The following is a 12084-nucleotide window of genomic DNA, read 5'->3' on the forward strand; positions in this document are numbered from 1 at the left end:
ACGTTGTTTTTCTACATAGTTTAGATATATCTCGCGTTAACATCAGAAGCGCACACGTGCATACAGTCACGTTGCTACTGCGTAAAATATAGTCTAAACACGTAACTATAATAAAAGGAAGCTGGTACAGCCTAGTTGATAGAACAGACTGCCAAGATACGACTTAAGACCCAACGACAATCTACTTTAGCGTATCTAATTGAGATCCTTCCTTATGTAATGTCGCTTCATCTCTTCTAGTATGCGGGTGGGCTTCACATCTCACTTAATTGTCTCTTGTACGGCGATTTTGTATAGCATTTTGATCACCTATTTTTGAAGTTCGTGTCTTAATTTATAATTATTAAATAGGTTCAAAATAAAAACCAGCACTTTAGATAGTTATTTATACTAATCTTACTACAGGTATGCATAACTAATTAGATTGAGGTCTGCGTGGTGGACCAGAGCCAATACCTTCTTAATCGTTACCAGTAATCAGAAAATTTAATTGAAGTCTAACTTTACTACTATTACATAGGTATTTAACTGACATTCCTGTTAATACTTGTTGGATAGTCGACTAATTGCTGACGTACTTTAGACCTATCAGTCTTGCAAATCAATTCTAATACATGTCAAACGCTCCATAATTGAGATACTTAATCGGTTTGATTAATTGATGTTTAATATATTTATTCTATTGAAATTACTAATAAATCATGTATCTACCTTATCGTTAGTAGTCGATAGTCTATACCTTTGATCTATGCTAAGAGTCACGGAAATTTAGATAACATACGCTCACGGCTGTTGTCTCCAGAGGTAGACAGAATTGTATCTTACATGTATGTACTTCGACACTTCAATTTAGACCCGTCCTATGACGTTATAGGGGCTGTAATTATTTCAAACCCCGAGCATGTAAATATGTTTTCTGTTTAAACAAAGTTTTTCTTTTTGGTTGTTAGATATCAATGTTTTATTTCACGGGTTTTAACATTTTTCTGTACTCCAACTTTCTTAATTATTCGAAACATAATGTAAAATTCATAAGATTTCTAAATGAGAACCTAATGTTTGCAAATTAAATACAGTATACCTATAATATCCACTGGTCACTATTTTAATAACCCAAAACATGAATGCTACTTTGTTGCGTGCGGTGAGCGGCCGGCAAATAAGGAACCGCTGATTCAAAAGAAATCGAAATTGCATCAGAGGGGTGTGTCAGATAAGTAGTATTCTGAGAATTCCCCCTCATTAAGGACAGGCTCAGTTTTTGCAAGTCGACGACGGGTTTGTCGAAGACCCTGTTCTTGTGTGGCAATTACCTTGTATAAGGTACACAGCCTCACAAGTTTGTTTCATGCTTACACGCAATTCTATGGCGAAGTTCCGATTTCTGGGAGGTCTGTGGATGTTGACATTTAATTTTCTATAGATAAGGTTAAAAGTATAATTACAGATGTTGTATGGCTGTTGTTTATAATGACGCAATTTAGTTTGAGCATTGAAAATTAAAAACAAATTGAAAACATGATTTTACCAATTCCATTTAGTAACTATAAATACTTTTTTAAATGAATACTTAGGGTCAAGGATATTTAATTCTCACATAGATAAATATGAATAGCGGGTGTACTGAATCAGTTGAAAACGTTCTTTCGATAATGGCCAAAATTAAATAAGTTGATGAATCTCGGAAAGCGACTGCTCAAAACAAGGTTTAACCTTAAAATTTTACTAAGTACTGTGATCGTTATTCAATAGAATAGCAAGCTATGTAATCCGGTGACTATACCGTCTTTGCAGTAAAGGAATTGTTACATATGTGCAGCGTAGAAATTTTTCACCACTGTACGATCGGTAATAATAAATAACAGGGCCCTTATTCTGTATGCTGGTGTATACGCGTAACGCGGCCGTGTCATGTTATCTTCGAGAAATGTGCGTGGAATGGTATTCTGTAAGCCAAATTTCTATAGTCCTAAACATGACGCGTTGTGTTACGTGCTTGTTACGCACTGTTAAAATAACTTGCGAGATAGAGAATAAGGCCCCAGTTTATCCATGTATAGTTTGCGGGCATATAGAATTAGCCGACACCAGCCGATAATTTCCATTTGCAAGCTTTCTCCTTTCGCTCGAGCGCGGCTAGTTTTCATCTCGCAGATTACATTCGCGATATCCATTACATTGTGAAACCGCCGTTAAGTAAGTTTGTTGCAAAACGTGGTATAAATTGTATTTTGTTTTATATGGATATTGAATATGCAGAATGTAGATAATTTATAGGATGAGGCGTATTTATGCGAGGTATACAAGTTTTGAAATAGCATTTGAATTGTTTTATATTAGATAGGCATTTATATCATACCTAACCGAGAAATTTTCTAATTTCGTCTTATAATAAGCCGTCAAACGTAGCAAAGATTTAAAGCAAGTCGATTATTAGAGTACAATTTCCTTAGAGCTTGTAGTTTATGATTTGCCATACGAAAACTGAGATGATACGCACCACTATTGCGTAAAATTACGCAATAGTGGTGCAACCATCAATTTTGGGGTGGTCATATATTCTCTCTTCTCACCCTATATATACAGAAGTGAAAAGCCCAGAAAATCTAATCTCATTAAACGTTATAAAATAATTAAGTACTTATGTTGATCTAGATTAATTGAAACCCAACTCTTACATTTTATATAAATAAATAAACACGAAGACTGAGATTTTACAGTTAATCTGCACTTGAAACCATCGGCTTTCTAGTATAAGTGCTCGTTGGGAGCAACCATGCGAGTTCAAGTGACACTTGACCTCATATCTCGTGATGTCACCACGCTCGAATCCAGATCCCTGGACATTCATGTATTACGTCAAAGCATCCGTGACGTAAATACGAAAGTTCTTCACACACTGAGATGGATCGCATCGCAAGGAATTATTTTATATTGTGTTCTTTCTGAAAGAACTACAAATAAATTTGTAACGCGTCGCGTCATGAAATAAGAATCACCGTGTACTTATTTCTATATTTTTCATTGTTTCAATTTGATGGGATTAAGTTAAGGTTTCGGGTGTTGATAGCTCTACCTCTAGCTCTAGCTCTATATAGATATCAGGTGATCCAATTGTACGTTCTTTCTGCTATAAAAATATTACCTATTAAGTACTATATAGTTGGTCTAAATTGGTACATGGACAAACGCGAAAGTGACAAATGCTAGGTAACGTTCGGAACCTCGGGTCAGCCAATACAGATTATATTACTTACAGTACGTTCTGTTTGTAAAATCAGTTTCTTAACTTATCATAGATTAATAATTAAGTAAGTTTAGATTGCAAATGGCGATACCACAGTGTTGCATAGCGAAAAAGATTTGAATAAATTATATAAATATGCACTTAGGTATAGGACAAATATTAAGAACCCAAAATTTTGGAAAATGATTTTTTGTAAGTACATAATTTTTTAAATGAATTTCAGATATAATACTTTACTTTTCAGCAAATTTATATTCTATTGATTTGCGTATCGCGACAAAATGGATGGGTTGATTTCGATTAGGGCTTTAATAATACGAAAAGCGCAACATCATATTAATTATTAAAATCCAGGAAATATGAAGGAGGCAGTAAATATTGCAAATAAAATGCTACGCAAACGGTTTTGCCAAATTGAGAATCCTACATTCAGTTCAAATGTCCTCTTATTGAATTTTATGTTCGGCTTTCCTTTTTTTTATATTAAGAAAATCATTTGGTTTTAGAAAAAATAAAAATAATATATTTAGGGGCCCTATTCCGTCTATAGAACCAGTTCGTCTTTTTGCCAATACGGGGGATCTACAAGACAGCTTTGATAGTCGTATAGGTAAGCAGAGCATTTTTGGACATAAAAACATATTTGACTATTATATTTAAATTATCAACCCCGAAATAACTTAATTTTATTTTATCTTTCTTCCTTATATATACCTATTTAAATGTTGACATCTTGTATTTAGTTACATTAATTAATCTTTTATTTAGTCTTTGACACAACCAATTATTTACATTTACTACGAGTTGTTTATTTGCATTTTAATAGATGAATAACTGCTTTACAAATTAGTATTCAAAAATTAAGTACAAAGTAGACAGTTGGTGTCCTCGCATAAAAAATAACCTATTTAAAGCTTATGAGAAATAACGTTTGCGAAAAATCCTTAGTGACCTAATCACAATAATGTATTGTGATTATTAAATCTTTCAGAAAGTCTTTCAAAGCCTATAATCAACTAAAGAAATTAGAGTCACAAAGGAAAAGGAAACTTTGCTTTAATCTCACTGTCCATTTAGTGAATTTATGAAATATTACATCAAATCTGTTATTTCGCGTCGGAATTCTGTTAATCAAGAGTGCCATTCTTTCAATCAGGCTGCTCAAACTGGAATTTACCTATATGTAGAGTTACTCTACCGATCCAATTTTATTTTTTACCACACAAGGTAAAATTTTATAATAAAGTTTGCAATAATCTTGCTCTATTTCGCCAGAGCTATCCACATGAGATTAAAAGAAATTCAATGCATTTTAATGCGTGTTTATTCTTGGCGGGCTCTTCTTATGTGCACCCTTGCATTTTTCTTATAATACTGCCGCCAATTTGTTGCTTGTTTATGGTTAGGGCTACGTGGTCTTTATAAAATAAAATTTACAGGAGTATTAATAAATTATGTATGTGTAAAATTGTTGGAATAAATTAATTAAGATTTTTTAACTATATTATCCAAGGTTTGCAGATATTTATGAGATCATGAAAAGTTTTCCAAAAGGCCAGATGACGACGCCATAAATAATATAAATTCCTGTGGCAGTATAATTTACCGTATAAAGCAGACTTGCATAATCAGTGTTCTTTGGGATTCACTTTCCCGGATTAATTTGCTATTTCCTGCTATATGTGAAATTGGATTTGTTCTGAATCTACCAATTTTAATGAAAATTCCAGTTGTTTTGCAGACCTTACAAGTTCATTATGTGCGGACTAATGAAGTATAATCAACTTTAGTTCCAATTTAACTAACCACACATTTGTTCAATTACTTCGTCGTATATAAATTTCTTTTTTTTAATTTAATATCTTTAATAATTTATTGCAAAAGTTTATTTATGACTTGAATCTTGGAGGGGGTGTTTTTTTGCATCGAAATAGTTTTTGGAAGAGAAGTAGAGCGACACTTAAGTCACTTCTGCCGGAAAAATATATAATTTTAGTAGATACGACAAGTTAAGTTGACGAAGATCAACAAATTTCCATCCTCTCCTTTTTATTTCTTCATAAAGATGAGTAAAACATCTCCAAATTTTGCCAGCGTGGATGTCTTTAGGCAATGGCGATGAAACTTAACCATTAACATTTTTTCTACATTTGGGTGATACTATCTATTAATAGGTGCCATCACGAAACAATCAAGCGTTACCTGCTTAGTGCTCTGTCGATCCACGAACACGCGTTGGACCAGCATCATGAGTTACAACTTCTAATTTCCTGATCATAAGAATTAGAAAGAACTCTCGGCTGGTAATGCAGTTAAAATATCTACAACTAGTAACAGGCGACAAAGCAAAAGATAATCATGCTGAGGTCGTGTGCCAAGAATTGAGGTTACGTTATTAGATTATAGTTGAGTTTAAACCTGTTTGTGAAAAGACTTGAAAGGTTTTGAAGCTTGGGTTCTGAAATTAAAAATATTATTTATGTTAGAAAGATTGAGTGGTATTAAATATATTTGTTAATTGATGGAAAATTATAAAGGAATAATTCATTATTTTATCAATTAATTTTTTTTTTTTAAAGTTCACATTATGACATTGAATTACAAAAAGTACGTAAATAATATTAGGTAATTTATTATTTTCTTACGATACCAATGTAACTTCACCCAGTATGATCCTAGAAATCTTCGAGTAACGCCACGTTTCTTGCGTCTACATTCGAATTTAACTAAGTATACTAAATTAATACGAGCAGCCCTTTTGTCTTTGCGTTTTTTTATTAAAAAATAACTATGTCAACTTACTAATCCATAAATGCTCTGCTAGATTGAGAAATGAGGATTTAGTAAAGTATCGTCTACTTTCTTATATAAAGGTTTAAGGTATAACTCAAGGCCTGTCCAATAATAAATAAAAACGAAAATGAGCTAATGCTTCAATAACTTGAGCTTTTTATAAATTTCAAATCGATTATCTATTTAAAAATTTTAAGCTATATATAAAATAGTTGATTTAATATTTCAAATAGGTTATCCTTCACCTTAAACTTTAGTTGCCTAACGCTAATAAGAATCCAACGTCTATACAACTTGTCAACATAGCCTTTTAAACACATGCAACGTGTGAAGTACAAAAGCACACAGCGACTCGACAATGTAAGCAGCAGAATATTATTAATTCAACAATTGCCTGAATGAGCTGACGGGACCCTAAGCAAACAATGATGCACAGGGATCCTACGTACACTGCGCGGTCTACGACGCATGCGCGCACTCCTGGGGTGACATACGACTCACTAAAACCGCACCACGCGACCGGTCGCGACTTCCTAACGCTCGTAGTATTCATTTTTTTATGAGAAAACTATCATAAAAATGTCCGAGAGTAAAGTGAGTGAGCCTGTGGAAATGGTCGGGCTGTTAGAGAAAAAGGTACGTGCATTTTATATAAGCTTTTTGGTGATGTAATGTCATGCAAAGGTCATATTGTATAGCTTCACTTTGACTCTTGTTTTGGTTATGTTAGGGTTGATATTTGTGTAATTGTGTTTTTATATAACCTCTGTCAATAATTGGGAAATATTTCACAGGATTTTAATTGTCTAAAGAACCCAGTAACTTAATTAAGAATCTCGTATTTGTTCTCAAGAAAATGATGTCTTATTTTCAAAGTGTTATTTACAAAACATTTTAACGTCGTCATTGACCTTCTGAAGTGGATAAATCCCAACTAAAATAACAATTGCTGTTAAACGTATTAATAATATACTATCTATTTAAATCCTTTAGATATTTGTCATATAATGACGAAAAATACTCGACAATGTATAATTTTACCTCTTAAGCACAATAATTACATCATGAAGCATCAGACACTACTAGGTACTAAATGAAATATTTTTATATATTACCTGATTAATTTAAACGTAAGTAAAATGAATCATCATGCCACCGGACCATTCAAATACGTTTTTTGAACAATGTCTTTTTTTGTCTCTACCGTTTCTGTTATCATTTCAATACGCGAAAAAAAATCTTACCTATTCTAATCTGCTTTAAGAATTGATATATAAAAACCCTTCAAGACTAAATAAGGTAATCGAATATAACCATGAGATTACAGGTTGTATATAATGTAAAATATGTTTTCACCTACATCATAGAAACAGTTTTATGGTGGACATCATTTCTCTACTTTCATTATTTTTATATAGTTCGCTTTGAATGAGACGAAGCTATGAAGCATAAATAGTGTATAGTTAAAAAGATATAGCAGGGTATATTGTAAGATAAGTTGAAAACAAATATAATACAAGGAAGCTATAATAAAAACAATCAATAAGTACTCAATTTAAAAGCATTTTAAAGTTAACAAGGCTGGGCGTGGGCCAAAATTTTATTCCAAACCCTAAAAATAAATTCAGTTTTGCCGACATTCTGTATAACGTACCTTGGAAATTATTTTTACTTAGTTACGGAATATTCCTTAAGCGTTTTATTTGCGTGTTTATATTCCGCGTTAAAGCGCGCTGTAATTAATAAACGTAAATTCAAAACTTGCGCGATCTGGAATCAAAAACTTGCGATAATCGCCTTAGTCCGTTTCACCGCTTAACTATTTCAATTAAACTATAATGGCAATAGGTTTGTCATCTTCTTACGACCTAAAATAAAATTAAGAAGTAAGGAAGAAACTTTTTTGCCACAGACTTAAAATTATGCAACAAATACGTATAATAAAAAAGAAGGAAAAACGACAGTTATAGGGTAAATAGACCAATTCCTGACCTGTTTGTGGACTGGCAACTATTAGTTATTATCAAAGATATTTGTGAAGATATAGCTGGCGAAATATAGGAGTGATATCCCCTGGCCTTGCGTATGTATGTATAATTAATGAATCAGGTAATCAAGCAGTTGAGCGGATAATTTGAAATCACCCGCTTTTATTGGATAATTCTCTGTCCAATTGATCATAACTGTAAGGAATGTTGACTCAATTTTATAATGATACTTATTCAATGTATTTCGATTCATAATTGAAATTATCATAAATGCTGGGGATCTTATATGTGAGATTTCATACAGAAAAACATGGAGTCTCTCCTACAAAAGATACTATGGCTGATGTTAAGTGGAGTGGGGTCTAGATAGACTATCAACTACAAGGGATGATTATTCCTCGCCAGTTGAGACAATTATGCCGGCTTGTTTGTTACGATATGGTCCACGCTTTTTGCTTTACTTATTTGTCTAAAAATAGATTTCCCCAGTTGAGTAGAATTTTGTGCGTCTTTTGTTCCTAAAGCATTGTCAACGTCACACTATGCCCGTATTTGAACCAATTAAACCTAACCTGTAGGTGTAGACATTCCAATTTCAACTCTATTTGTCCGTTACAACGTCCAGGATACAATGTTTTAAAAGAGGATGGACCAAGGCTATGAGCCCACGCTCGAATTTCGGCTAAAAGCGTGGGTGCGTTGGGGTAGATTGTTTTGATGAAGGTTAAAAGACGTCATAAAATCTATACTAATAAAATTGACGTCATATTCAATTGCGCTAAGTTCTAGATTTACTGTTTCGATTCTGAAAATTGATTAACAGGAATTAGGATATACATACTCACGCTTTTTATCTTCGAAGGGGTAGGCAAAGGAGTAACTGCTGCATCCACATTTAGCCTTGGATATTTTGTCCCATGATGAGATAGGTGCGAGCCTATCGCCAGGTCGGGTACAAATTCAAGAATCCAAGCTGAGTAGAAAATCCAGTATCCCTTCGTCCGACCCGAAGATCAATCCCGAAACCTTAGCAAACATCTTACCCTCCGTAAGCTCCTTTTACCAGGTGACGGCCTCTTACTCGGAGGGATTCGAGTTCGAGTTACGTGTTTCTTTCAAAAATCCTTTTTAACTACCACTGAAAGACAATACGAAAGACCAACCCCACTCATTTTATAGTAAGCGCCAAATAAATTAATTTCTTTCTCTATTGACAATAAAAATATTTCGGTCAAGGTTTGCAATTGTCTGAGTCGATCTATCATCAGTTCATGAAGTTCCACCGCACGAAGGAAATATAAAATAAAACTTTGTTTGTGATGTAATAGGATACCTCCCTGAACGTGTTAATTGCTTCATATAAATGTGTGATGTCGTCATCTTTACGTCACATATTATGCATGTACACCTACGTATCATATGGCTTTATTGGCTACACGGTGGTAGGTCTCTCATATGGGAGAATCCGCCTGGGTAGGTACTATCGCAATGTCTACTTCTGCCGCTAAGCAGCAGCGTGTAGTCACTGTTGTGTTTCGGTTTGAAGGACATTGTAGGCAGTGTAACTACTGGACATAATAAGACTTAACATCTCATGTTTGAGGATTACGAACGCAGTGGAATACCAAACAATACTTTGTAATTCAAGTTTTGGATGGTGTTTCTACTGTTGTATTTTTTCTGTGGTGTTTCTCTAGGCGAACGGCAAGCTCCTCTCGTCATGCAAAGCAATAAAAAAAAAATAACGTCGATTTCCCGGGTAGTCGCATTAAAATGAAATTCACTGCAGCATATTCGTTATGCCGCCTTATTTACTGCCGATTTCAATAAATTATTCTAATTGCTCTTTCTCGATCGTTGGCAAAAATTGACAATGGACTTATTAAGATTTGTTCATTATAAGGATGGCATCGAAAAAAAGGTAGGCATTGTTTATTGAAATTGGCCATTCATTGTAACGAACTTGGGCTGTGAACCGTGAGGCTCCGGATTCGATCCCAGGTTTAAGATTAAAAAAGACAGGCACACATGTGTTGCTCGAGATTAGAATTTATGTTCAATAGCAGAATTCGTTTGCCTCTATTAAATTATGAGATGGAAATAAGGACAGAAATGTGGGTGCAATGGTTGGGCCTCTGTCTAAACTTTGGGATATAAAGCCGTGAGCATATTAGTTAATTTTGTAATAAAGTTCAAATTCCCTTAAACTTAGCAAAACATACGTAGTACCTATAAGATTGTTTAATGTTTGCTATGTAGGGACACAGAATGAATGTGGTAATTGTTGGAGACGAATGAAACTCGAAGCTCGGATTAATAATGAATGATTTATTGACACAGGTGCCCTATATTTATACCAATTGCTTAACGCCAGTAAGATCGACACAACCAATGAGAGCGCGGGGGCAGCAGTCCATCTCTCTCGCACGAACCTATAGCGCGCTCGCTCGCACACTATAAATATGCGCGCCTCAGCGCGCCGATGGCTGATTGCACGTCAAGTCCGATGCCGGTGAGCACGCCACGTACCGTCTTGGTTTGTTCGATTGGACAGACATTTTGCGCTCCATGTACGCGGTGTGAGATTGCACCCACTGTAGCCAGTTCGCATGCTTAACAGCGATATGTGGTTATGTGGGTAGATCCCACATCACTCCCCCCTCACGCGAAGCGTACATTTAGTTTTACCACTCTCCCGGATCTGGTGACGTAGGGCTGGTTAGACTGTCGAAAACTAAGGTCGGCTGTCTCCTCGATCGTTTCAGTGCAGATGTAGGCTGGCTTAAGCCTGTCTAGCGATATCACAGCTGAACGAAGTGGTAACTTGATCTTAAAGTACTTGTCGTAACGCTTGATAACTTCGTAAGGGCCGTCGTAGGGCGGAGTCAGCGGAGGAACAACTTGATCGTTTCGCACGAAAACATGTGTGCACGTTGCCAGGTCTTTGTGCACGAACGGCTCTCGTCCAGTACTGTTAGAGCAAGATGTAGACTTGAGCGATGCCATGGTGTCCATAAGCCGACGAATGTAGTCATTTTCCTCATGACTTAACTTAGCCGTCGGGATGATGAAATCAGAGGGTAAACGGAGTGTTGTTCCGTATGTCATCATTGCCGGGCTAAATTTTCCGTTGGGGCGGAGTGCGGTGCGTAATCCCAAAAGCACTGTAGGCAATTCATCCGTCCACTGAACGGAGTTACCGCGGGCCATTAGTGCTGCTTTCAAAGTTCGATGCCATCTTTCGATAAGACCGTTGGATTGTGGATGATAGGCTGTAGTGCGGATGCGTGAGATGCCAAACTTCTTCATCAGTGAGTTGAAAAGTTGCGACTCGAATTGCCGGCCTTGATCGGTTGATATGCGTGACGGGCATCCAAACCTTGTAATCCAGTTGTTGTATATAGCTTTCGTTACGTTTTCCGCCGTGATGTCAACTAGTGGAATTGCCTCCGGCCACCTGGTGCAACGATCGATGATAGTAAGACAGTAGCGACAATTATTAGACAATCGCAGTGGTCCCACAATATCGACATGTATGTGTTCGAAGCGCTCAGAAGGCGGAAATTCGCCTAAAGGTGTGGTTACATGGCGGTGTATCTTGGCTCGCTGACAGTCAAGGCATGCTCTGGCCCAGTTGCTGATGTCTTTGTTCATGTTTGGCCAAAAGAATTTCGTACTGATCTGCTTCCGTGTGGCTCTGATACCTGGGTGACACAAATCGTGTTGCGCTCTGAATGCAGCAAAACGATATATTGGCGGCAGATATGGTCGAGGTTTGCCAGTGGACATCTCGCATCTGATTGGTCGGTTGTTTCCTTGCTCGGTGACGTCACTGAAGTTCAAGTTGGCTTGCTTTTCGAGTTGCTCTAGTTCAGGATCGCCGCGTTGATCGAGAGATAGCTTTTCGTAATCGATGGGGGAAGGACATTGTAATTCTTCGATGCGAGACAATGCGTCGGCCACTGCATTTTCGTCGCCGCGCACATATTCTATGTTACCACAAAATTGGCTGATAAAGTGCAACTGCCTCTCTCTCTTTGGCGTGTCGGTACTGCT

At 36.1% G+C, this 12084-nt stretch overlaps 1 protein-coding gene across 1 annotated transcript in view; it reads left to right on the forward strand.

Moving 5' to 3' along the window:
- Positions 1-6538: 6538 nt before the first annotated feature.
- Positions 6539-12084, forward strand: part of LOC115450456 (facilitated trehalose transporter Tret1-2 homolog) — a 61478-nt gene continuing 55932 nt past the window's right edge. The window contains 1 exon segment of the mRNA XM_030178476.2: positions 6539-6676. Coding sequence (XP_030034336.1) covers positions 6620-6676 — 57 coding nt within the window. The 5' untranslated portion in view covers positions 6539-6619.

This window comes from Manduca sexta, chromosome 15 (genome assembly GCF_014839805.1).
Source record: "Manduca sexta isolate Smith_Timp_Sample1 chromosome 15, JHU_Msex_v1.0, whole genome shotgun sequence".
Taxonomy (NCBI): domain Eukaryota; kingdom Metazoa; phylum Arthropoda; class Insecta; order Lepidoptera; family Sphingidae; genus Manduca; species Manduca sexta.